A 26,918-nucleotide genomic window follows, 5' to 3' on the forward strand; every position below is an offset into this window, starting at 1 on the left:
CACACACACACACACACACACACACACACACACACACACACACACACACACACACACACACACACACACACACACACACACACACACACACACACACACACACACACACACACACACACACACACACACACACACACACACACACACACACACACACACAAGCACATGCACGCACACGCACACGCACACGCACACGCACACGCACACACACATACACATACACACACACACACACACATTTAAACACACACACTTACACACATACAGATTTCTATACATACATATATTTGTGAAAATTGTATATGGCAAACTTTTGTCTTTCTTTTATAAGTTGTTGATTAGATAAGGGGAAATTTTGATGATTTAGAAATAAAAGACCAAAGTAAAATTTGCAACAGTTTACTGCCTGAAATGGAATGTAAACTGAATGTACAAATTAAAGTACTCTCTTTGGAGGGAATAGCCAGAAGCATAACTAAGTGCAGTTTCTTCTTATTCCAGGAGGAGACTGCACACCTTGAGATAAAGGTTGAAGGGCCATTGGGAGGGGGAAAGGCACAGGTTATGAGAGGCGAGGGGAAGAGACCAATAAAAGCAAAATATTCCCAGGACGATTATCAGGTTATCAAACCCAGGCGGCGCACGAGGCAAAGGAGCAGTGGTACACAGGTGTACCTCGACGAGCCCCTTTCCTGCTCCGAGTGCGGCCAGCTGTTCAATAATGAGCCACTCTACAAAATCCACTGCACAGAGGCTCACATCGATACCAAGGCAGTGAAGTGCCCCCACTGCCCCTTGGTGTTTGATAAGAGACATGAGCTAGATTCTCACTTGATTAATCACACTCCCACCAACCATGCTTGTGCAATGTGTGCAGTGGGCTTTCCAACAGCTATTCTTCTCATCAAGCACTTGAAGGATGTCCATCCTGATACTGCCAATACATGTCCTCGCTGTGATGCCACTTTCATTAATGAGGACCAATTGAAGTTTCACTTTGAGCAGAAGCATAGGAGAGGGAGAAGGAAGGGGCATAGTTTTGAGAAGGAAGAAGTTCCTTTAAATAGTGTTGTGTGTGTGGAATGTGGAAAAGTATGTAACAATATGATTGCATATCAGACTCACAAGTATAATGAGCATATTCATCTCTTCCCTCATGAATGTAAGGTCTGTTGTAGGAGATTTTCAAAGGAGTCCTATCTAGAGAGTCACTTGAAGACCCACATTGATGGTTGGCTAGAGTGTGTCCGGTGTGGTGTTAAGTTTGGGAATGAGTCGCACCTGGTTGACCACATGTATTATGTGCATGGACAGAAGAAGGGTCTCATGTGCAATGTATGCAACAGGCTCTTCAGTACTCCCACCTCATTAAAAACACACAGGGAGATGGAACATAGGGAGCATTTGGATTGCAATGAAGTATGTGCCATATGTGGTGAGAAATATCCATCCAAAATAGCTCTAAAGCGACACATGATGGTGCACAACAGGGACCATCAGTGCAGTTATTGTGGGAAGAAGTTAAGTTCAAAAGCAGCACTTGATGTGCATGTCAATATGGTTCATACAAAAGAGCATTCATTCATTTGTCCTCATTGCAGTAGGGAATTTTATGCTAAGCACCTTCTGCAAATGCATGTTAAACGCGTTCACAGTGACCGCAGTGACTTTCAGTATAGGTGTAAGCTATGTGGTAAGGTATATCTTCAGGAATGGGAATTAACTTTACACCACAAAACTCACACTAATGAACGCAACTATAAATGTGATGTATGTGGAGATGCTTTTTACACCATATCTCGAATGAGATACCACAGAGCCACCCACAAAGCCACGCGAGATTCAGAGTGCCCCATGTGTACCCAGATGTTCCGTCGTGATGTGGACACAAAGAATCACCTGAGAAGAGTTCACAAGATCCTGCATCCAGGGCACTTTATGGAAATGTGTGCTCGCTTTGGCAAGGAGAAAGCAAGAGAACTCCAAATGGAGGTAGTTAATGAGAAGGGAACATCTTTAGTGGATGAGGATGGGTCTGAGCACATAACCCTTTATCGCGTGGAAGAGGAGCAGGAACCCCCTGTTCAGGTCATCATCCCAGATGCTATGGAGATGATGGTCTTGGATCCTTCCATGGATGTCTCTGCCACGTCAGAGCCTCAGGAGGAGAACGTCACCTATGTCTATGAGATGAATCAGGCTGACTTGAAGCATGAGCAGCAGATAATTAGTATCATCAAGATTGATGACTTTGATAGCTGATGGCAATGTGCCTGTTAGATGTGGATGATGAGTGTTAGGGGATGATCCTCCTGTGTTTTGAGTCTACAGCATACTCCATTATTGCAGGGGTTGGATGAGGGAGACCATCTAGCAGAAGCTCCAGGCAACTCAAATGAGATGGGCGAGGAAGGGCGTGTATGCCGGCCAGGAGCAATGAAAACCAAGAACTGCATCTACTGTGATGAGGAAGTTCCCATTTTGCAACTAATGAGTCACCTGGAGAGTCATGAGCAGCAACAGTATCCTTGTCCCTATTGCTCCTTCAAGGCTCCAAGACTCACACTGTCAAGGCACATTCAGCAGCAGCATCAAGAGTTCATCATGACCTGTGAGATGTGTTGTGCAAAATTTCTAGAGTCAGATCTCTACAGGAAGCATCTAGAGTCACATTGTGTAGGATTGCATCATTGCTCAGAATGTGGTAAGATCTTTGGAACTGAGGATGAACTTCATAATCATGCAAATATAGCACACATCCCAAAAGGTGAAGATAATTATAGTTGCTCTTTGTGTAACAAAACATACACAAGCCGATTCAAATACATTAGCCATGCCCTTAAATTCCACAAAGGTGGGATTCACATTGAAGGTGTTGTTTGGGGTGGACGTGGCTTACTAGCGTGCAATATTTGTGAGAAGAGATTCAAGAAAGCATCACTCTTTATTGCCCATGAAAAGACCCATAGAACAAGAAAATTCCATTGCCATTATTGTCTGAACAAATACCCTTCAGAATTATTCTTGCATGACCATTTGTTAACACATCAGTTTGGTGAATATGACTGCACTGATTGTTTAGTCAAGTTTGCTTCTCGAAATCAGTTAAACATACACAAAGAGAAAATGCACAACCACAAGGTAAACCGAGTGTGTGAATACTGCAACAGAGAATTTCGAGAGTACATCCAGCTCATCAGCCACAAGAGGAAAGTGCACCCAGAGTCAGAGGAGTCTCAGAAGGCAAAATATACCTGCAGTGACTGTGGCCGGAAATTCATGGTTAAGGGTAACTTCTTAAGGCACAAGAAATTACATGAAAAAGGCAAGTCAGAAAAGAAATGTGCATGTGAGATATGTGGCAAACTGATGTCCAATAAGTATGCCTTGGCATCACACTTGAATACTCATACTCGAGAGTCTTCACTGAAATGTAAAATCTGTGATAAAACCTTTGTGACTAAGTACACGCTTCTTGATCATGTGAGAAGAATTCATGATGAAATAGGTTCTGGCAGAGACAAGATTTGTAAGCAATGTGGTCGTAGTTTCTTCACCAACGCTGAACTGAAATACCATTTGAAGACACACACTGGAGAGAGACCTTACAGGTGTGAAATGTGTGGAGAAACATATCTTTCCTCATCTACTCTTCGATATCACATGCAGAAGCATTCCAATGTTATGTTTGTCTGTCAAGACTGTCAAGCAAAGTTTAAGAATTATGTAGGATGGAGTGCGCACATGAAACGTGTGCATGGAGTTACTTGTGTCAAGGACTATACCAGAGAGCATGGCATATTACAGGCTGTGTTAGAAAAAGAATCACCTCTTTACATTGTTGCTCAGGGACATGCAAAGACAGTAGATACTACCCAGAACATTTCTTCAAAAGAGTCATTAGAAAAAGAATGCTTGAATTCAGCTACTCTAGCTGTTGGTCTAGAAGAAACTGTTGTAAGCTTACCAGGCAAGGAAGTAGGAAATATCATCCATGTAGTGTCTTACGATGACTTGGCCAATCCTCTTGTCCATACTGTCGATGCCGCAGAAGTGGGCCTCATTAAACCAGAACCTGAGGAAGCTTGTATCACACAACCAAGTTCAAACCTCCCATCATCCATGGCATCAGGCAATGCTTCAATGGATCCTGGTGGTGATGGAAACTACCCTCAAAACAGTGAGAGGACAAGGGTTATGATTCCTGAAGGATGGGAAGTCATTCTGCCCACAGAAAGTGAGGAGTCCCAGGTGGTGATGACTGGGGGTTGGGAGGATGCCAGGATTGCCGTCCCACAGACGAGTGAGGAATCACAGATGGTCTTGGCCAGTGAATGGGAAGAAACCCAAGGAATGGCTCAATTGGTTATATCCGAGGAAGGGGAAGAAACTCGTGTTGTCATGACCTCCTGGAAGGATTGTGTGGATTATTGAATCTTGTTTATTGCGCTGTCATATATCTGATTTGGAGATCCTAAACACATTTTCACTTTCTATGGATATAGTGGAGAGCTCATGTTGCAGTATACTTTCTTTATGTTGACATATGCCAAATGATATTAGCTTGTGGATCTTCACTCACTGGAACATTGGTTGGTGTATTTTGTATTGAACTGAATTATATTATTTGGATGAGCACTTCTTTCTTTTATAGCTTGCTTTTATGAATGAATGGACTAGAAAATGTTCAGATATCAAGAAAAGCAGGATCACAGAAATGCTTGATAAAGTTTTATAATTATTTAAACTGATAACATTACAGTTTCCCTTTAGAAGCTGTATTCAACCTGTTTCCTTTCTTGACTGTGACTTTTCCAAATTGGAATTTTATATTATTACTACAAGTACCTGATATTATGAAGGCTCCATTGTTTAAAAGACTAATTAGTAATTTAACCTATATTAGACAAAGAATAAAATTGAGCATGTTTTTCCCTTTTGGTATTAATTTCACTTTATTCTTTATAAAGGGTTCATTAATGCTTATAATTTTTACCCCATACTCAAGAGTTGAATAAGAATATAATGTCTTTTTGTTGTATGATTATTGAAATGATCAAAACAGTAATTAGTATTATACATCATTATTTTTGAGAAGGTAATCTATTTGATCTGCATAGCTCAAAATTAAGGAAAGGAAAAAAATAAAGATATAAAGATCATCATGGCAATAGCCATATTCCATGTGTAAACAATTACAAAATAGTTAATGTTATTGCTTATATATTGGTTTTGTTGTCATAATCTGCTTTACATTTATGCACAGACAGACAGACAGGAGACAGACAGACCTACCTATTTACCTGTCTACTTACTTACGTATTTATTTACTTTCTTACTTATTTACCTACCTACCTCCTTCCTTCCTTCCTTCCTTCCTTCCTTCCTTCCTTCCTTCCTTCCTTCCTTCCTTCCTTCCTTCCTTCCTACCTACCTACCTACCTACCTACCTACCCACCTACCCACCTACCTACCTACCTACCTACCTACCCACCCACCTACCCACCCACCCACCTACCCACCCACCTACCCACCTACCTACCCACCTACCTACCCACCTACCTACCCACCTACCTACCCACCTACCTACCTACCTACCTACCTACCTACCTACCTACCTACCTACCCACCCACCCACCCACCCACCCACCCACCCACCCACCCACCCACCTACCCACCTACCTACCTACCTACCTACCTACCTACCTACCTACCTACCTACCTACCTACCTACCTACCTACCTACCCACCTACCCACCCACCTACCCACCCACCTACCCACCCACCTACCCACCCACCTACCCACCCACCTACCCACCCACCTACCTACCTACCTACCTACCTACCTACAGTCAATAGGAAATGATAATAAAAGAACACACTTGTACATAGATAAGATGTCTACGAAGTGAGTGTAAACATATTGAATTAGTTTTGCTGGATTACAGTTCTTACATTGTTACACAAAGGTTTTATACACAATATGTTGGCTGCCATTATATATCCAATCTTATTATTTCATTTCTGAATATGGATTAAATCAAAAGAAGTCTCCATTGTTTGATACCCAAATCGAGTACTCTCATTTGAGAGTCACAAAGTTCTGTATATTACTGCAAGAGTGGAATTTTGTGTCATGGCAGTGAGGTGGTGTGTATGTTACAGGGGGACGTGGGCGTGGTCACCATCGGATTAGTGGACAATGCCCCTGCCAACGAGTGTTCAGAAGGGGCAGCTAGTGGTGCCGTCACGGTTTTCGACCCCTCTGAAGGGACCCGCCTACGCCGCCGACGCCCTGCCAGCTACAGACCCTGTGACTTGTGCGGAGTCATTCCCTTTGGAGACATAGAGCGTCATGTTGCTGAGTACCATCCTGAAGCACTAGTCCGTGCATGTGCTCTCTGTGACATGCGTTTCCGCACTTTTCGCCAGTTGGGTGGGCATGTTCTGCGTGTTCATGGCCCAAGTTTTCTGTGTCCAGCGTGCTCTGAGTGCTTCACAGATGCAGGAACTTTTACTGCTCATTTAAATGATGTACATGCTGAACATCCTACAGCCTTTATGTGTGTAGTGTGTCGGCATTCATTTTTGAATGTGGGAGACTATTGCTCCCACATGTTGACTCACCAGGCAGAAGTTTCAACGCAAGGTGCTAACAAGCAAGAAGATGAAGGTGATGCTGCATCCTTACATGATGCTGTCAGTGGGTCATCTGTGCAGGATGACAGTAATGAGTGCAGTCACTGCCAAAAGAAGTTCAAGTCAATATTGGCCATGAAACGCCACATGCAGCGCAGTCATGGTGAAAAACCCATGTTCAAATGTAAGATCTGCTATCTGAAGTTTCAGTCTAATGGTGCTCTTCTTGATCACACAGAGACTCACACAACAGGGGCAATACAGTGCCCATTATGCCCTCAACAGTTTGCAAAATTCCACCACTTGAGGAGCCATTGTGATAATACACACCATGACACAGTCTCATTTCACTGTCAGCATTGCTCTCATATTGCAAAGTCCATCAATGCTCTCTTTACACACGTCCTTGTTCGACACCCAGATCAACTAGGATTGGCACGAAACATTCGCTGCACAAAATGTGGGGAAAAATTTCACTCTGGGCGGGAACTGGCCCAGCACAAGTCAAGTCGTCATGCAGAGCTTGTAAAGTGCACATATTGTGGGAAACAGATGAGCAAGTATCTCCTTGCTGCACATATTAATGAGAAACACACTAAACAACACAAGAGCGAGTGTTCCTATTGTGGTGAGTCATTCTTCAATCCAGGCAAGCTCTCTGAGCATGTGAAGCGCCACCATTTACGTGAACACTATTCTCGCTTTGTGTGTCAGACATGTGGGAAGGCATATATTACAAGAAATGAGCTTCAGCGTCATACTGCTACACATACCAATGAGAGACGTTACAAGTGTGAATTTTGTGGCAGAGCCTATTTCAAGGCTGGAGATTTGACTTACCACAGACGCACGCATACAGGTGAAAGGCCACATGCTTGTAACTCATGTGGAGCAGCCTTCAGCCGCCCATCTGAGTTAACCACACATTTAGCTCGTACCCATGGCCTGCACCACCGAACTAGGCGTTATTTCAGATCTGCTCTGCCAGACTCTCTGAATGCAGCTACTGAGGCGATCCTGGGAGAGTCTGGAAATCAGAATCTTGATGTTCAGGTAGTCACAGGAGGGGGGGAGGAGGGCGCACAGCTCATCACAGAGGTTGGGGAAGATGGCCATGTTGTGCATGTAGTACAAAGTGAAGCTTCATTGCAGATGGTACAGGCCCTCTCACAAGAGTTGGACAAGGAACAGCAACATGAGGCTGCAAATGATCAAGGAGACATGCAGGTCATTTATGTGGAATTGGTTGAATGAAATACCTCAGGGCTTTCAGTTGCTGCACATTTTATTTTTACTCATCATGATCATTTTTTATGAATGGGTCTTTCCAAATAGACTGCAGTTCTGATGTCTAGTATTCTCATATTAAAGAATATTTTTACATAATTTGTGAATCCTTCTTACTGAATTGTATATAATAACCTAAGTACAAAGTAATATATGGATATTGTATATTGTTATGTACATAATATAAAAAGCTCATTTTGAAATAAAGCAAGAAGTTACCTGTGTATTTAAGTTGTTCCTAAATAACAAAAGAGCTACTTCATAAAGTAAAGGTGTTTTACTCAAGTGAAAAATAGGCTCTATGGATTAGGTTTTAGGAATTGAGACTTTTAGGGGATGTCAGGTGTGATGTTATGATGAAAGTAATTTCATACTTTGTTATTAATTTAATTGGAAAAAAATAGAAAATAGGTGATTGGTAGCAACAATAGTAAAAGGGTGAGAAAGAATTATCTTATGAAGAACATGAAGAAGACAGACAGACACAGTCAGTCAGTCAGTCAGTCAGTCAGTCAGTCAGTCAGTCAGTCAGTCAGTCAGTCAGTCAGTCAGTCAGTCAGTCAGTCAGTCAGTCAGTCAGTCAGTCAGTCAGTCAGTCAGTCAGTCAGTCAGTCAGTCAGTCAGTCAGTCAGTCAGTCAGTCAGTCAGTCAGTTTCACAGACACTACTACTACTGTTTTTAATGGAAATTTACCCAATTCTCAAGTTTCTTGCTTTTAATCTTCTTTTTTCTTATTATTAATGTAAATAGGTAGTTATTCTTGCCAGTGTCAGCAAATGTGATAGATACAAGATCATCTTTCATATCATTTCAGTTTTTATTTTTATGATATTGTTAGTGTAACAATTTTCTTTGTATATTTTTATTATCATGATTATGATTATTATTATTATTTTGATTGTTACTACCACTATTATTGCTATTATTACTATTACTATTATTATTTTTTTTATTTATTCCCTTATTGTTGTTCGTATTAGTTTTATGATGTTTTTTATGTGATTAGTATTACTTCCTGTTACTGCTACTATTACTCTTATAAATATGATCATTATCAATAAACCAAACATACCTTGATCCAACAACGTCTGCCCTTCCATTCCCATAACAGAGGTTGCATGTTATTTTCTTAGCTATAACCCATTTAATGGCTGTCATTGCATTAGCTACTTCATTGTTTTTATTTTGATGATTATAATAAGGGTGATAATTATAATGAATATAGTTATTATTTCTATGATTAGAAATATTGTTGGAATTATTTTGGGTATTGTTATTATTATTTTCATTATTATTATTATTATTGTTATTATTATTATTATTATTATTATTATTATTATTATTATTATTATTATTATTATTATTATTATTATCATCACTATTATCATCATCACTATCATCATCATCATCATCATCATCATCATTATCATTATTAATGTTATTAATATTATTATTTTTGTTATAATGATATATAGCCACCCCCCTCAACATAGTAATACTTAATATACAAACATATTTGAATAATTTAGGCCACATCGTAAAGGATTAAGTTGTGACGAAATTGGTAATGAAATGTGAGCTGGAATTATGTGCATATAATTCCCTGTAAATATATATCTACATTCTTTATTTGCTGAAACCATAAGAGCCTAGAATTCCTACATCCTACTGATGTCAGTAATCAGCATTAAAGTGCAACAAAATGCTTGGAAAATCCATCCGAAATTCCCAAAATCCCCACTAGAGGAGCCACCTCTCCCTCTCCCCAACTTAGGTGCCTTCTCCCCCTCTCCTTTTATGCTATCCTCCCCCTAACCCCTTTGGAACATCCTGTTTCCTCTAGCGGTTGTTTTTTTAGTTTAATTCTATATATTGTGATTGTTTTTTGTTGTATTGTTGTTATACATTATATTGTTTGTTGACATAAATATGGGTGAATTAGATTGTCGTTCTCTCTTAGTGCATAAATGTGTGCATGTGTGCGTATCTGTAAGTGATTATGTTAGTGAGTGAATGAGAGAGTGATTTTGGTTGAATTTGAAAGGTTTGACATTCTTTTACTATGGAAAGTAACAAAGAATATTTTTAAAAGGCTGTGTTCCTGATTCCATTATTTGAATTCAAAGAGTAAAAGTAGACGTTTTTATAGAAACAACTTGAACACTGTGGGAGTGCTGTGCCCATTTCCTGCATGATTGGTCACTTTGAGGCAATGATAGCATAAAGAAGTAGTACAAAAGGCCGTATTTTCCTCAGGGCAATGACGAGGGGATCCTTGAGGGTGTAAAAGAGGAGTCCCTGGCAGAGTCTCCTGGGGACGAGGTCCTGCAGCTCCTGGATGCCACGCCCAATTTAAAATCCTACCTCAACCTCAGCCGAGACTCGTGGGGGCGGTGGGCGCTTGAGTGCAGGTCCTGCCGCCATACCCTCACCTCAGCCCGCTCTGCTGTCTCCCACCGCTGCTGTTATGAATGCAGCCGTTGTGGAGCAGAGGAGAGCACCCTGGCAGGGCTCAAGTTACATCTTGCCACCTGTGCTGCCCAGCGGGATCCTGGGGACGGCACTCACGGCGCCCATCTCCAGTGCCAGTTCTGTGCTGTTACTCTGAATGATGAGCAGCACCAGGAGGAGCACCGGGACATGCATGTGAATGATTGCCTGAAGAGATATGCTGAGCTATTGAAAGAGAAAGGTCTTGCTGAGGTGCCCTCTGCAGAGCCACAGCCCCTGGCCAGGCGAGGACGTCCTAGGAAGATGACAGACTGCACCAGCTGCAAGCTTGTTTTTGCTAGCATGGCAGACTTGTCATTCCACATGAAACTGTCACATCCAGATGAACTGTTTCACGTGTGCAGGCTTTGTCCTGAGAGATTCTTGCACAAAAAGCAGCTTCAGCTTCACATTGTAGAACACTTTTTGGGTTCTTTTTCATGTGAATTCTGTTCTGTTCATTTTGGCAAAAAGTATCCTTTCCTGAGGCACATGGAAGCCCAGCATACTGGTGACTTCTTACTGAAGTGTGAGTTTTGTGAGTTTACCACAGGCAGCTTTGATGAGTACCGGAAACACAGACGTGAGCCGCACAAGGCTGGGCAGGTTGGTGTTGACGAGGCTGTCACATGTGACCAGTGTGGTGAGCTTGTTCCCCAAGATGAGATGGAGGAGCATTCCGAAGAGCACAAGGAGATGCAGAAGCCAGTGCCTCTTGCGGCACAGCTCCCCACGCCCCGGCGGGCTGTCAAGCGACGGAAGCGGGGCAGACTGAGCAAAACCCAAGTCCAAAGATGTCTAGATTGCAAGCTCATGTTCTCCAGCCCAGCAGCCCTTTCTCGGCACAACTACTCCCTGCATCCGTATAAATTTAGTAATGAGTGTGAAATGTGTGGCCACCGGTTCAAGGGGAAGCGTGCTCTTGAGCTGCATGTAGAAGGACACAGGAGTGGTTCCTGTTGGTGCCCTGTGTGCAAACTCAAGTTCAGACACCGGCACCATGTGGAGAGCCATTTTTTGAAAGCTCACGGTGACGTTACCTCAATTGCTTGTGAGTATTGTGAAAGCCAGCTGGCCTCGTACAGCAAATATATATATCACTGCCAGACAGCTCATGCCGATTTGCTGGAGGATCGTGCAGAACTGACCTGTAGCGAGTGTGGGGAAAAGCTTGCCAGCCGCATTTTGATGAACCAGCACATGGCCAAGGAGCACGGTTTGAAAAGGTTGAATGCTCCCAAACAGGAGTGCCCTGTCTGCAAGAAGTTCTTTGTCCACGTAGATGTTCACATGAACCTCCACACAAGAGCCATCCAGTTCCCGTGTGAGGAATGTGGTGAGGTGTTCTTCCAGCGGTCAAGTCTTTTGGCTCATCACAAACTTCGCCATGACCCAAGTGCAAGAGCACATGCATGCAAGGTGTGCGGTAAAAGTTTCATTAGCAGTGCCCTCCTGCGTACTCATGACGAGCAGGTCCACCTCCACAAGCGCCAGTTCTTTTGTGAGCTTTGTGGCAAGCGCTACAAGAACAAGTCGGCACTGACCTACCACTTGAAGGTGCATAGAGGAGAGCGCCCTTACAAGTGCCAGGAGTGTGGACAGGGCTTCCATCGGCCTTCAATGCTCAAGACGCATATGGAGGGAACGCATCACCTCCCGTATGCATACTTGTATCGCAAGCCACAGCGGCGAGCAGGTACCGGCCTAGGCGCGCCCAAAACCCTAGGGGCTGAGACTGACGGGCGGGAAGCCACTCCGCTCACCTCTAGTGACCTCGACCTAGGAGTCACGAAGGCGGTTGTGATTGGAGACGAAGTCGGAATCGGAGGCATGAGCGTGGTGGGAGACATGGGCATGGTGGAGGGGGTAGAAGATGTGGGCATGGATGACGTCGCTGGGGTAGAGAGTGTGGGTGTTCCTATGGGCGAGTCTCAAATCATCACAGTTGAGGAAGGCGTTTATATTATCCAGGTTGTGGAAGATACGTAGATGATGTATTTTATATGATATGTGGGAGTTTTTTCAATGGTGTAGCAAGGGAAGGGGAACGGGGAAGCCATTTGAAAATGCTCCTCAGAATCGCCAGTGACGGGCGGGTCGCCAAATGGATCTCAGGAGCTGCTTTTTTTTCCTTTTATACTTTAAACATTCACAAGCAAGCTGGGAGACCCTCTCTAGATACACACTTGTCTTGCAGTGGGACATTTTGAAAAGTTAATGTTTAGGATGATATTAGCAATATAAGTCCTTGACATGCGTTGTAGAGAGATGAAGAAATATTTTCAGAGGATCATGTTGCCTGCATTGGAATCATTCTTCAAATCGATCGGCGCCTGAGATTAGATGAATACCATAACCTGAGAAACACTGTCCTGGCTTTGCATTCTTCGGTGATGGATGATCATAATTCATTGTGGCAAATGTAGAGAAAGGGAAAAATGAGTGAATAACTTCACAGTGCTACCCATCAGTGGAACAGATGTGGGTTGTGTCACGCGTGTTGGACGTGTTGGACAATAGTAATGACCTGACTTAATCATTGTAACTTTTTTATGTAGCTTACCAAAGAAAATTGTATAACTTGCGTTTTATACTGACATTTAAGGCTTATTTTTGTATATTTTTATTTTTTTCCTATAGAATCCAGGGTTATGGTAGGGGAGTCCGTTCAAGTAACCGACTCCCCAGAACCCCAAATCTCATCTACCTCCCCCCTAGAGTCTTGATTAAAGATATATATTCATTCTTGTGTTTTATTTTACAAATCTTGTTGAAACTAGTAGACTTCTTGAGGGAAAATTGAAACTACATATCAGGATTTTTTTCTCTTTTTCGTTCTCTTTCTTTATTTATTTATTTTCTTTCTCCTTCTCTTTGTGTGCACGCGCGCGCGCGTGTGTGTATGTGTATGTGTATGTGTATGTGTATGTGTATGTGTATGTGTATGTGTATGTGTATGTGTATGTGTATGTGTATGTGTATGTGTATGTGTATGTGTATGTGTATGTGTATGCGTCTGCGTCTGCGTCTGCGTCTTTGTCTTTGTCTTTGTCTTTGTCTTTGTCTTTGTCTTTGTCTTTGTCTTTGTCTTTGTCTTTGTCTTTGTCTTTGTCTTTGTCTTTGTCTTTGTCTTTGTCTTTGTCTGTGTCTGTGTCTGTGTCTGTGTCTGTGTCTGTGTCTGTGTCTGTGTCTGTGTCTGTGTCTGTGTCTGTGTCTGTGTCTGTGTCTGTGTCTGTGTCTGTGTCTGTGTCTGTGTCTGTGTCTGTGTCTGTGTCTGTGTCTGTGCGTGTGCGTGTGTGAAATGTATATATACTCATTTTCTCTTTTTTCTCTCTCTCTCTTATGTGAAAGTGAACCTCTCTGTAGGAACCCTTCTCTTGCCAGGTGTTTCCAAGCGTGGTTCTACGTCCTTTCCTGTAAGATAAAATCGTCGAAAGCGGCAACTCAACCAGTGGCATATCGCCTCTGGAGACAACCTGACATGACAACTCAAATGAGAGCACAACACAATAAAATTAGCTCAGTACCTATGAGTAGCGTATGACCATGTATATTGATGAATGCCATTGGGCTTGTATAAAACAGATCTAGATAAAACTACTATAAATATGATATTTACATTTTAAGGGTCAACAACTACGATTTTTCATTTATTTTCAATTTCTGAATGAGTTGAAAGAGACACTAAATGTCATCTCGAAGACGCACTCTATACATCATTAAGCAAATATGATGTTAGGATACCGCAAAATACATAAAAAACACAAAGAGCACGTTAAGAAAAGGTGCGATGCAGTAGCACAATACTAATGCCATCTTTGAAATCAAGAGCCCAAGTAAAAATCTGATCATTTGTTGAGCGGTGCATTATGCTGCATATGGACGTACATAACCGTATAGAGTATTCAATAAAACTGTAAGTCGCCTATTTTTGAGGGTGAATGGAGAGATAACAATAGAAAAGTTTCATGAATATTATGTATGTATGTATGTATGTATGTATGTATGTATGTATATAGTGCTAGTATTTGCTTAATATGCATGTAACATTTATAATTCTCGTATAAGAATGCGCATTCCAGGATTGCACGAAAGGCATTTGTAAAAAATATATAATACTGTTCTGAGAGAGAGAGAGAGAGAGATCTGTAGTGTGCTGTAGGAGGCCTGGAAGGGGGCGGAGGCAGCGCGCACACGGGGCCCGGTACTGATGCCCAGTGTTTGGTCTTTGCAGGCGGAGGCGGTGTGGTTGAGGAAGGGAGGGGGTGCAGGTGACGGTGCCGATGATGCCACTTCCGCTGCCTCTGGCCGACCTGCGTGCCCCGTGTGCGGCGCCGCCTTCTCCTTCCAGTCCCAGCTGCGGCGCCACGTCCGCTACGAGCACCCCGATGTCGACGCGCAGCGCCTCCTGGCCGGAAGCTCGGTGGCGGCAGCGCAGCACCAAGAGGACCTGCTCATGGAGATGAAGGAAGATATAACAGGGGACAACGCTCCCGTGCCCATCAACCTGAGCTGCATTTGGTGCAACTGCGACTTCGACGTGAAGGAGGCCTACGACGAGCACCTGGAGGAGCACAACAAACAAGCTTACCAACAGTACCTGGAGACGCTGCTCGAGCCTTTCGAGGGCACCGAGAACGTCGTCATCGACAAGATGGAGGAGCAGGGAGAGAGTGGAGGGGAGGGGGGTGAAGAGGCTTCCACTGGCGAAGGGGAATCGCCGCGGAAACGGCCTATATCAGACAGCAAAGAGTCTGAGGACATGAAAAAAGCCAAAGAGAGCCGAGTCACAGAGCAGGACAGTTTGAAATGCGACTATTGTGGCTTCTCGTCTCTCGTGTGCGTGTCGATGGAGCGCCACATGGACAAGTGCCATGAGAACGTTACGAGACAGTGTCGCTTGTGCAAGGAGCAGTGCATGGATGCCTCGTCCCTCAAAGTTCATGTGGTTCATCACTTTAACGGTGTGATGACGTGTCCAGTATGTCCGGTGCGGTTTTCCATCAGGGACCATCTGATGGCGCATCTGGAACTTTGCCATAAGTCCGGGTATGCGATTACCTGCTCACAGTGTAGTATAGATTTTAATGATTACGAGAATTTTGAAGCTCATGAAGCGCGTGAACATGGGCGTGGGGGCGTCAGAGTGTGCGAGGTATGCCTGAAGGAAGTCTTAGCCATTGACTTCCACAAGCACATGTTGGATCACGAGGACGTTGCCCTCGCGAACGGGGAGACACAGCCGCACGCGTGCAATCTGTGCCGCTCCAGCTTCATGTTCGCCACCCAGCTCTACCACCACAAGTACAAGGACCACCCTGAATCATTCGCCTACAAGTGTGACGAGTGTGAGCGGAAGTTCCGCACTGAGTGGATGCTTCTGTCCCACAAGTGGGGGCACAAGTACGGCTCGCATCAGTGCCCTGCGTGCAAACTCAAGTTCCGGCAAGTGGACCAGCTGAAGAGGCATCTGCTAGGTGCGCACCCTGAGGTGGATGGCTTCTGCTGCAAATATTGCCCCATTACACTCAAGAACTACTCCACCTACGTTCAACACCTCAAATTCAAGCACCCGAAGGAGGCCGGCTACGACAAGAGGCCAGTGAGATGCAAGATTTGCGGCGAGTCCTTTGCCCACAAAGTGCAGTGGAAATACCACATGCGCAACCACAGCCAGGCCATGCAGACGTGCGAGGTGTGTGGCATCACAGTCAAGAACCTAGAAATCCACATGAACCTCCATACCAAAGAGAAGAAGTACGAATGCCGGCAATGTGGAGCGGTGTACCACAATAAAGCCAGTTTCCACTTCCACATGAAACGGGTCCACATGGGGCAAGAGGTTCGGAAGCACATCTGCCACACATGCAAGAAGGGTTTCCTCACCCCGGCCGATTTGCGCATCCACCTGTCCCGCGTCCACCACGGAGAAAGGAACTACTGGTGCGCGACTTGCAGCAAGGGCTACAAAAGCAAGGTGTCCCTCACGTACCACCAGAGGCTGCATACGGGGGAGAGGCCCCACCAGTGCACCCTGTGCGGTCGGTCGTTCCGAGTGCCGTCCTACCTCAAGCGGCACATGGAGCACGACCACCGCGCGCAGTACCCTGGCGTGTATTTCAAACAGGGGCGACCTAAGAGCCAGGAGCAGCGCGGCCAGCCTCGACGACGCAACACGCAGCAGGCCGGCCAGGAGGACGCGAGGACCGCAGAGCTCGCCGAGGGCCTGGAGGATGGCTCGGCGCCGATTCCTGAGATAGTTCAAATCACTGTGCCGATGGAGATGGGCGGCGAGGTCATCTCGGCTGTGGGTAGCGTGCAGGACCTTGGTCACGACCAGAGCTACGACGTGGAGCAAGACGGGGTCGTCTACGTTGTCTACGAGAGTTAAAATCGGAAATTGATATTCGCATACATAATTATACATTATGTTTCTTGAAAAATAATCTACGTAACGAAATATTACAAGAAAATGACCATTTCATTTTCCTATTTATTTTTTGATGGATTGACATTATATAAATATTCAATTAACTTAACCATTATTTGTAATGAGATTTTTAAAAAGATGCTGGTATCATTCCCAAAGGTTTAAATTCAAAGAATTTCATCCAGATGTAAGGATAAAAACTTTTACAAACCCAGTGATAAGATAAACTTTTTCAATAAAGCTCCTATGAAAATTATATGATTATTTGTATATTTATTAGCCCATTATACTATAAAAATATATATAACACATGGAAATGATGCTTTTTATATAAATTTTCTATTTATTCTCCATGTAAGTATATGTGTGTATGCGGAAGCGAGGGAGAGAGAGAAGAGGGAAGAGGGACAGGGACTAGTAGAGATTACAGAAATGAAATAACGAAGACCAAGAGTTTGGGGAATCAGAGCAAAACAGACAGTAATACAGAGAAGTGGAGGAACTGTTAATAGATTGTTAGATAATTCATTTGGAACGGGAAGAACTGTTACTCATAGCTAACATTCGCGAAAAAAATACATTTTAGTAATTTATTCCTAGGAAAGTCAGTTGAAAAATTAATTTTAGGACCAGGAATTTTATAGCTAGCATTTTAGAATCATTGTTTCTAAGAAAAACTCCCAATAAATTTCCAGGAAGTTTGTCTGTTTTTATCTTGCCGATATAAATGTCTATGTCTAGTACTTCTAAGCAAGCTCTGTGGCCAGTAATTTCACATATGGTGAATAAACGTTTTCGGCTCTATACGGAGGGAAGCTTAGTTCTTGCTGGGATGTTTCGTGGAGATACTCTTCACGTAGTTATCTATATGTATTATTGAAAAAACAAACCATTATTACCCTTATTGATAAACAATTGTGCATACTATGTAAATATGCAAAAAGAGGGACGGAATGATATGCAATTTTTCAATGAAGGACAGTGGTCGCAAAATAAATCCTTGTAATAATCACTTGCGGAATGCTACTGGTATAGTCTCCCTCTATCCTTCCTGGAAGTGTGAACCAGCAGTCTTGGTGTTCCAGGGAGCCGCTGCCGCCGCCGCCACCAGTACCCGTAGCCTGCGGAGGAAGCTTCCGCAATCCCAGGCCAAGTTGGCTTCCCAGACTTCCTTGGCGGCGCCTCCAGACCAGACGCAGAAGGTGGAGGGAGATACCGGCGCAGCGGACAGACCGAGGGGATCCTCAGCCATGTCCCCTCCCCCGCAAGGGGAAGCTTGCCTCTCCTCCGACGTCCAGTGTCCCGCTTGCATGGACGTCCTGCCCAGTCTCGCCCTTGCGAAAGAACACTTCAAGAAGGTCCATTCTGACCTTAAGGTTGTCAGATGTGTTATGTGCAGTGAGAACGTAAAGGGGAGATTTATAGGGTACCTCAGCCACCTGAGGACTCACCATAAAAACAGATGCTCGGTAGGGATGGTGCAGAATGAAGGGGTGAAGGCAGGCCGGGGGCAGGGGGAGGGCGACGCAAAGTGCCGTGAGTGCAAGGTGTGCCATAAGAAAGTGCGGACGTCGCTTTTTTCTCGGCACGTGGCTAAACACAAGCGCGTGCCGTGTCCGGAGTGCAAGACGCTCCTCGTCCCACACTGCCTCAAAAGACACATAAACGACTGTCACACAAAGAAGATCTCATACCCGTGCCCTGAGTGCCCCGCCGTCTTCCACGACGCCTCGAATCTGCTCAGTCACCGCAAGAGGAATCACCTGGGCCAGGCAGCCCGACGGCACCTGTGCGAAGTATGCGGGAAGAAGTTCGTCATGCCGTCGGACCTGCGCACGCACGTCGCCGGCGTCCATCACAACGTAAGGAAGTTTGTGTGCGAGTTTTGTGGCCTCAGATTCAAGATCTCGTCTCAGCTTACTTACCATCGGCGGATGCACACCGGCGAGAAGCCTCACGTGTGTCACGTGTGTGAACAGTCCTTTGCCAAGCCCAACGTGCTGGCCAAGCACATGCGGCGGGTGCACCGCCAGGAGTACCACGGGAAGTACAGGAAGAGACTCCAGGCGTCCGAAGCGCAAACAGCCAAGCACGAGAGCACGGCGCGGCACGCTCATGCACTCCCCAAAAAGGACGACCTGATGCTCGAGTTCGTTCACGTCGACCAGGTTGTTGAACGACTGGAGGACGTGGTGGCAGGCGGGCCCGTGCCCCCGGTGGTGCAAGGGGTGTCCCGGGTGGGCGACGGCGACGGCAGGATGGTGGTTGCGTCGATGTATTCCCTGGGGGAGGACGGGGTAGAGCAGATGGCCGCCTCTCCCTTGGGAGTGGCTATCGCAGGGGCATCTCGGACCATCCACGGCGTCGGATATTTCCGCGCCGACGATCGGTCCTCGCCTCCGCGCTCGTCTTTTGATCCTCTCACGTCCACCGTCGCCGCTGCCACCGCTGCCCCTTCCACATCCACGTCGACTTCCTCTTCCTCCTCCTCCTCCACTTCCATCCCCGCCCCCTCTTCCACCGCACAGCCGATCCATACAATCCCATACTTCCGTCCTTCCACGACCGAAGAACAGTATATCGTGGCCGAGCTCCTCCCGACGCCCGATGCCTCCGGTGCTCGGCACGAGCTCCGCCTTGACGCCATCCACCGTGCCTATGTGGCCCCCACACAGGCTCGGGACCACCAGCACCACTAGGAAGAGAATAATGGGAGCACAGAGTTGCATGAACAGAGCACAGTGTTCACAAACCCGCATTCAACAGCAGAACAAGTAATTAATAAGAAAATGATGTTAAGATGTTTTGGACATTGTTACGTTTAACTAGAATGTGAAGTTGCGGCGTGCGCACAGTCACACATGCACGCAAGCACATTTTCACATATATACATATACATATATACAAACACACACAAATATAGAATCGGGAACTCTTGTATGTATGTATCTATGTGTGTGTGTGTGTGTATAATGTGTGTGTTTATGTATTTCCATGTACAGTTATATTCTTTATATTACTTTTTTAAACAACTGAAGTGTAAGTATTGTAAAAACAACTGAATTGTAATTATTGTAAAATAATAAAGATAACACCATCAAAACAGTTTGAATATAATCGACCAAATGATTAATTAAATTCTTTGTAAATAATCTCTATATCATTTCATGAATGAGTATCTCATGATTTTCTCTTCATACGCGCATTCCTACTCATTTAAAGGAGCACAGACTACTTGATCATAGTATTTTCGTCCTCATGTTATTCTCATTTTTGTTATTGATGTTATCATTGCTGCTACTGTTACCATTATTGTTGATGTATATGTTATTACTAGTTGCAGTTAATTTTTAAATCGTTCTCTCATGTCCATTAATATTAATGTTTTCATTTTCAGTGCTGCTGTTACTGTTATCATTATTGTTGCCGTTTTTGTTTTGATTACTAGTTTCAATTATTTTGAAGTCGTTCTTTCTCGTCTACCGCGTCAGACATTCATTACATGCCTTAAACAGTTACTCCAGAATTTAAAGCAGCATCATTGCATTTGTAAAGCAAGCGAAGGAGCATTGTTAGCATATTTAGAAGTTTTCTTTACAGAGTGTTTATTGACGAGTGAAGGTTAGTTCAAATCGTAGGCTTATTTCCTTTGAATATGATGTGCTCTAAGTTTGTACTGGGTATATGTTGGTCGGGATCCATTTTTCTTTTCTTATCGTTTTTATTTTACTGTTTTTCGTCTTTCTTCTTTGCTTTCACTCGTTTTCATGCATTGATGTTACACTTTCTCTATGCTGTATGTTTTTCTTCTTCAACCTCTTCCTTTCCTTCCACATAATTATGTTCTGCACCCTTTACTCTCTCTCTCGCTTTCTCTTTCTCGAACGAATAATGTATCATTACGTGCTCTTATGCAACCTTTTTATTACAATAACGTAAAAGGCAAGCAACAGGCAAAACAAATATTTGATACAAGTCGTCCTTGTCGCTTGGAGGTGGTGTGGCTGGTGTTGTGGTGCAGATTGAGGTGTGATTTAAAACGGGCCGGTGCTGACTCCTGCTGTGTGTTTCAGACGGGCCCTGCTCAACGCGGCGACTTCCACCTCCTCCGCGGCGCAACCGGGCCCTCGCCCGCGCCCCAGCCGCCCACCCGCCGCGTTGTGACTGTACCTGCCTCCTTCAGGAAGTGTCCGCATTGTCCGACTATCTTCATGGACGTCGCCCAGCTGGCTGCCCACCTGGCAGGCCAGCACCGAGACCAACAGCGAGAGCGCGATTGCCAGCGGTGCCGAAGGAGGTTCCTCACGTACGAGGACAACACCGCCTGCGACCCGTGCCTCGTGACCCTGCGGCAGACTGCCCTTCCCTGCCGCAAAGACCACGGCGCCTCTACAGGGTCGACGGCAACAGAGTGCGTCTGCGGTCACTGCCGACAAGCATTCCCCTCCAGAGTCCTGGCGGAGCTTCATTGCCTCTCCACCGGCCACGACCTCGCCCTAATAGGGAGCACTGGAGAGATGCAGGTGAAGGAGGAGGATGTGGCTCACACCCCGGGAGGCGCCAGTAAGGCTGAGGACGCGAAGGAGGAGTCCAAGGGAGCGGAGCAACAAGCTCTTCCTGCGAGCGAGGCAAGGAAGTGGGCGGGGAAAGCTCGGCCGAGCCGGAAGCGCCGCCTCACCAGGAGGAACCAGACCTCGTGCGAGGTGTGCGCGAAGGAGTGCGGCTCCGTGTCCAGCCTCTACATGCATCTGCGCACGGCCCACCCCGCCATGTTCCCCCATGAATGCGGCGTCTGCGGCCGGAGGTTCAGTCTGGAGGCGAGTGCGCGCGATCACGAGCGCCGCCACGCTGTCGGAGAGTTGCAGTGCCCCGCCTGCCCGCTCCGCTTCACGCGCATGTCGCACCTACACCACCATGCCCGGCAGCTCCACCCCGACTTCACCGAGTACCCTTGCCAGTACTGCGGCGCCGTCACGCCCACAGTCGACGCCCTGCACTCGCACATAAAGGTGCACCACGGCGACCGGCTGGGGCTTCCGGCAGACTTCACCTGCGAGGTGTGCAGTGAGAGCTTCCACACGGGCAAGGCGCTCGCCACGCACCGCTCCAGCCGCCACCCGGGCACCGCCGAATGCGGCTTCTGCGGCGCGCACGTAGGCAGCCGCTACCTGAAGAAGCACATCAATGCCGTGCACACCAAGGAGAAGACGCACCGGTGTCACGAGTGCGGCCTGGACTTCTACTCACGCACAAGCCTGACGGGCCACCAGAAGCGGCACCACGCGCCCAGGAAGCACCTGTGCGAGCAGTGCGGCAAAGGCTACGTCAACAACGTGGAACTGCAGCGACACCTGAAGGCGCATCGCAACCAGCGGGACTTCAAGTGCGACGTATGCGGCCGCTCCTTCCTGAAGGCCGTCGATCTGACCTACCACCGCAGGTCCCACACAGGCGAGCGGCCCCACCAGTGCATGCTGTGCCAAGAGTCCTTCATCCGACCCCTGGGACTCCGCAAGCACATGCTCAAGCACACGGCGGCCAGGAAGGGTAAGCGCCTCAAATACTCCAAGAAGAAGATCGACGAGTTGACCTCCTCTGTGATCTGCCAAGAGGCGTCCGCACAGGATGTCGATACCCACGCGCCCGCCGACGTCGGGGGACTCGCCAGCGCGGAGGCCGCCACGGGGAGAGAACATCCACTGTCCCACGCAGCGCCCTCCGACCTGCCTCAGCCTCTGCAGGTGTTCCCGTCACCTAGCAGCCTTGCGACCACCTCCCTTGTCCAACCGCAGCCTCGCCTGCAGACAACGCTGCAACAGTTGGCGCCATCCACGCTGCAAGTGCAACAGCTCGCGGTGACGGACCTAGACAGCAGCCAGCTTGAGGGGCAGCTTGAGCTCTCGCAGGTGGTCGAGGACCTGAGCAGTGGAGAACTACTGGAGATGGGCCCCGACCTGCTGCTAGAGGCCGCCGACGTCCGTGGCGACGACGGCGGCGACGGGTCGATGGGAGAGGATGGCCAGGGCAAAAGGGGCGGTGGAGAGCCGGCCGCACAGCCCGTACAGGTCATCTACGTGCAGTTTGTCGAAGACGCCACCGGATGGAGGCCGGAGCAGCAGCTGCAACAACTTTCTTAGTGTAATTATTGTGCAGATAGTCGAGTGCAAATTACTTTTGATATTTTGTTGAAAGTGATGTAACGTTAGAAACACTATACTCATAACACAAACACACACACACACACACACACACACACACACACACACACACACACACACACACACACACACACACACACACACACACACACACACACACACACACACACACACACACACACACACACACACACACACACACACACACACACACACACACACACACAAAATCTGTGATGATCAAAGTTTAAGTAAAACAAATCTAGTCTACATCGTCGTATTATTAACCTGACAAATTGCCAGAATCCCCCCAAATACATAATGAAGGCAATATTATTTGGCAGAAACAAGACTGTGATCTAGATTCTTAATCAACTGCCTCGACAAAGATTCAGAACCACCAAGAGGCTACTCTTTCTGGGCTTGAATCCCCGTCAGTGAAGTTGACTGTGGCATTAGGTGTGATTTACATATGGTACCTTGACTCATACTCATTGTTAACATCTACAAAAGTCACTCTCCATCTCGTGATCCTGCGGGAGGGGGAGGGGCAGGAAATACCCCAACGGTTGCCAGTATCACCACAATAATCAGACGTAAGCGAGGCAGTGCCACAGGTGGCAGCAGATCGAGGTCATCACGGCAGGCCAGTCCAGGGCCTTGACCTTAAAGTTCCCTTTTCTTGGTTTCGCCGGCTTGAGGCAAGCGTATTCAACGGGTCAACTCCATGAAAGTACTCTAGCAGAGAAACAGCTGTTTTCCCACCCAGTTTAAGTTGTGAGCGAGGAAACCTCACACCTTACACTCACTCACTTTCTAAATTATGTATTTTTTAAAATTAGATAAATGCAACCAAGAGACTCATTGATCATTATTAAACATGGCGATGAACAAGAACCACTGATTTCCCACATTAATATTGTTGAAGCATAAGAAACCTTCCTTTCCTGTCCTTTAAATATGAAGACGGGTTTGCCGATTGGTATACTTTGAAGAGAGCATTGTCATAAAGGATTTTACAAGTATGGAAAAAAATAATTTGTCTATTTTTTCAGATAATCATTCTGTGAAATCAAAACTTAAATATATTTAAACAGCTTAATCTCGACGATTGAATAAAAATCTGTGATCAGCTGAACGTAACATATTCGAAATAAAGTTAAATGAATTCCTTCTCCTTTCAGTCTCAGGATGCGGAGGCAAGGCTCGCGCCCACGAAACTGGAGACGAGCCACCCCGAGGACACGGGCGCAGGCGACCACTCGAACCCCATACGTCGCTCCGGGAGACAGCGACGACCGTCCGCCCGTCACCCGCGCCCGCATACCACGCCCACACTCGCCAGGCCAGCGCCAGCGTCCCCCGTCAAGAACATCCCGCCAGAGGAGCTGGTGTCGAAGCTTAACCTCGAGGAGCTCGTGTGCAGCTGCGGCGAGGCGCTGGCGTCGCGGGCGGAATACGTGGAGCACGTCCTGACGCACGTGGCTGGGGCCTTCCGCTGCCCTCAGTGTTCATGCGCGTACACGTGCTCGTCTCGCCTGGCGCGCCACCAGCGCCTCCTGCACACCCGAGGGGACGCGCCCGGCGACGCCCTCCCGCACGGCTCTCCGGTCGCGGCGCCTGACGACGGTGCCGAGGAGCGGTGCTACCTATGCGAGGATGCGGTCAGCGGCGGCGACGAGGAGCTGCGCGAGCACTTGCGGGTACACCTGTGCGGCGAGAACGAGTGTCCCGTGTGTGCGCTCCGCCTTGACACGTCGTACGCCATGGAGATGCACGTGCAGCGGAAGCACCCAAGCCTCCTGCACACCTTCCTCAAGGGCGAGGACTCGCTGAAGGACGAGAGCTCGAGGAGCGAGGATTCGGGTGGCCTCCCAGTGCGCTGCGACGTCTGCGGCAAGGTGGTGGCCACGCCCTCACGCCTCGCCCGCCACAGGTACCTGCAGCACCCGGAACACTACCCGTGGCCGTGCCCCGCGTGCACGCTGGCCTTCCCTTCGTTGCACGCCCGCGACCACCACGTGTGTCCGCATCGACGGAAGGGAGGCAAGGCGACCCCCGGTCACGGCAAGAAGAACGAGTGCCTGGTGTGTAACACGGCCTTCAAGTCGCGGGTCAGCCTGGAGTGCCACATGCGGCGCGCGCACCCGACTGAGGCTGCGGGCCCGCACGCGTGTCCAGTGTGCGGGCGCAGCCTCAGCTCCCGCAAGGCGCTGACGGACCACCTGCGGTGCCACCGGCGCGAGGGCTTCGCCTGCGAATTCTGCGGCGCCAAGCTCAAGACCCTCGACTCACTCAACGTGCACATCAACGAGATTCACACGCACGTGGTCCGCCTGCAGTGCCGCCTGTGCTCGCAGGTGTTCTTCTCGTCAGGGCGCCTCTCGTACCACATGAAGCGGCACCACACGGACCGCCGTTCTTACACTAACCTGTGCCACTTGTGCGGCAAGGCGTACCCGTACCCGAGCGAGCTCAAGCTGCACCTGCGGTCGCATCGTAACGAGCGGCCCTACAAGTGCGACCAGTGCCAGAAGACGTTCCTCAAGCAGGGTGACCTCACGTACCACAAGCGCTCGCACACGGGCGAGCGTCCCCACAAGTGCCCGCACTGCGACGCGCGCTTCCCAAGGCCCAACACCCTTATGAGCCACATCCGCCAGCAGCACCGGGATACCGCAGCCGTCGCCGCAGCCACCGCCACCGCAACCACCGCCGTCAACACCGCTGCCATCTCCGTCAATACCGCTGCCACCGCCACGAACGCAGCGCCCACCGCCATCGCGACAGAAGCCGCCGTCACCACTGCCGCTGCGGCGTCCTACGTGAGCAGCGCGCCCGCCACCGTGGCGCCGCCGTCGGCCTCGGCCTACCTTCCCGCGGCAGTATCGTCGGCGCCGCCCGCGGTGTCCCTGCAGCACCAGCGCCCCCCGGCCGCCGTGACGGTGATGGGGGTGGGGCGCGAGGGCGGCGAGGCGACACTGGTACCCGTGGTGGAGGGCCGCCTGGTGGAGGGGCAGCTGGTGGAGGCCGTGGTGGAAGGCCAGATGACGGAGATGCAGCCCGTGCAGTACGTACAGGTGGACGGCCTGTCGGCGGGGCAGACAGTGCAGGCCGTGCAGGCTGTACAGGCCGTGCCGCACATGGTGGAGGGCATGGAGTATGACGAGGCGGGCAACGTACCCTACCAGATCGTGCATCTGCAAATCCTCCAATAGACAGGCAATGGAAGGGAAGCACTTCAGTATTGAAGAAATATGTAGTCTTGTGTTCTGTTTGCACAATTAACTTGATGTGAAACTGATCCTGCAATTTCTTCTCGCTCGTGATTGCGGCATCATGACTATGAGGTTACAGGATTCGCGTCAAGACCAACGGAGGTCTGCCATTGTTATCAAATGATATCAGTATCATTCGCATGTCGTTGTGACATTATTTTTATTTTCAGTAGTTTTGTAATATTTTTAATATTCATAATAACACCATTGTTGTTATTGAGAATGTTGTGAACATGTTAATGGTAATTATTATAACTAAGATCGTTGTAATAATTTTCATAATGATTATGATTAGTATTGCGACATCGCTGTTTATATCATGGCCGTCATTCTGTCGTATTTGCCATTATCGTCAACATCATATAAAGCATAAGCTCATCACCATCATCATTATCTTATCAAATTATCGTTATTATCATATCATCGTCATCACCATCACCACAACCATTACGACTACAAACTTTCATAATCGCTTCATAATAATTTTCACCACCACCATAGAGTCACACCATCACCACATTCATCACCATCAGTCCCCATCACACTCATCATCATCACTGATAACCCCTCCCTCCCTCAAGTAATGACCGCCCGCATTTCACTCATCAGCCGAACGCGATTAGCATTTAATCGTTT

The 26,918-nt window shown here is 47.4% G+C and overlaps 1 protein-coding gene across 1 annotated transcript in view; it reads left to right on the forward strand.

The window, feature by feature from the left end:
- Positions 1–26,372, forward strand: part of LOC122253381 (uncharacterized) — a 46,727-nt gene extending 20,355 nt beyond the window's left edge. Inside the window, exons 6-8 of the mRNA XM_086544822.1 lie at positions 20,920–22,982; positions 23,518–23,650; positions 24,189–26,372. Of these exons, the coding sequence (XP_086400948.1) occupies positions 20,920–22,982; positions 23,518–23,650; positions 24,189–26,222 (4,230 nt within the window). The 3' untranslated portion in view covers positions 26,223–26,372. The remainder of the gene's footprint in view (positions 1–20,919; positions 22,983–23,517; positions 23,651–24,188) is intronic.
- The last annotated feature ends 546 nt before the right edge of the window (positions 26,373–26,918 follow it).

This window comes from Penaeus japonicus, unplaced genomic scaffold (genome assembly GCF_977035675.1).
Source record: "Penaeus japonicus unplaced genomic scaffold, GWHDUDI00000001_assembly GWHDUDI00000001, whole genome shotgun sequence".
Lineage (NCBI taxonomy): Eukaryota > Metazoa > Arthropoda > Malacostraca > Decapoda > Penaeidae > Penaeus > Penaeus japonicus.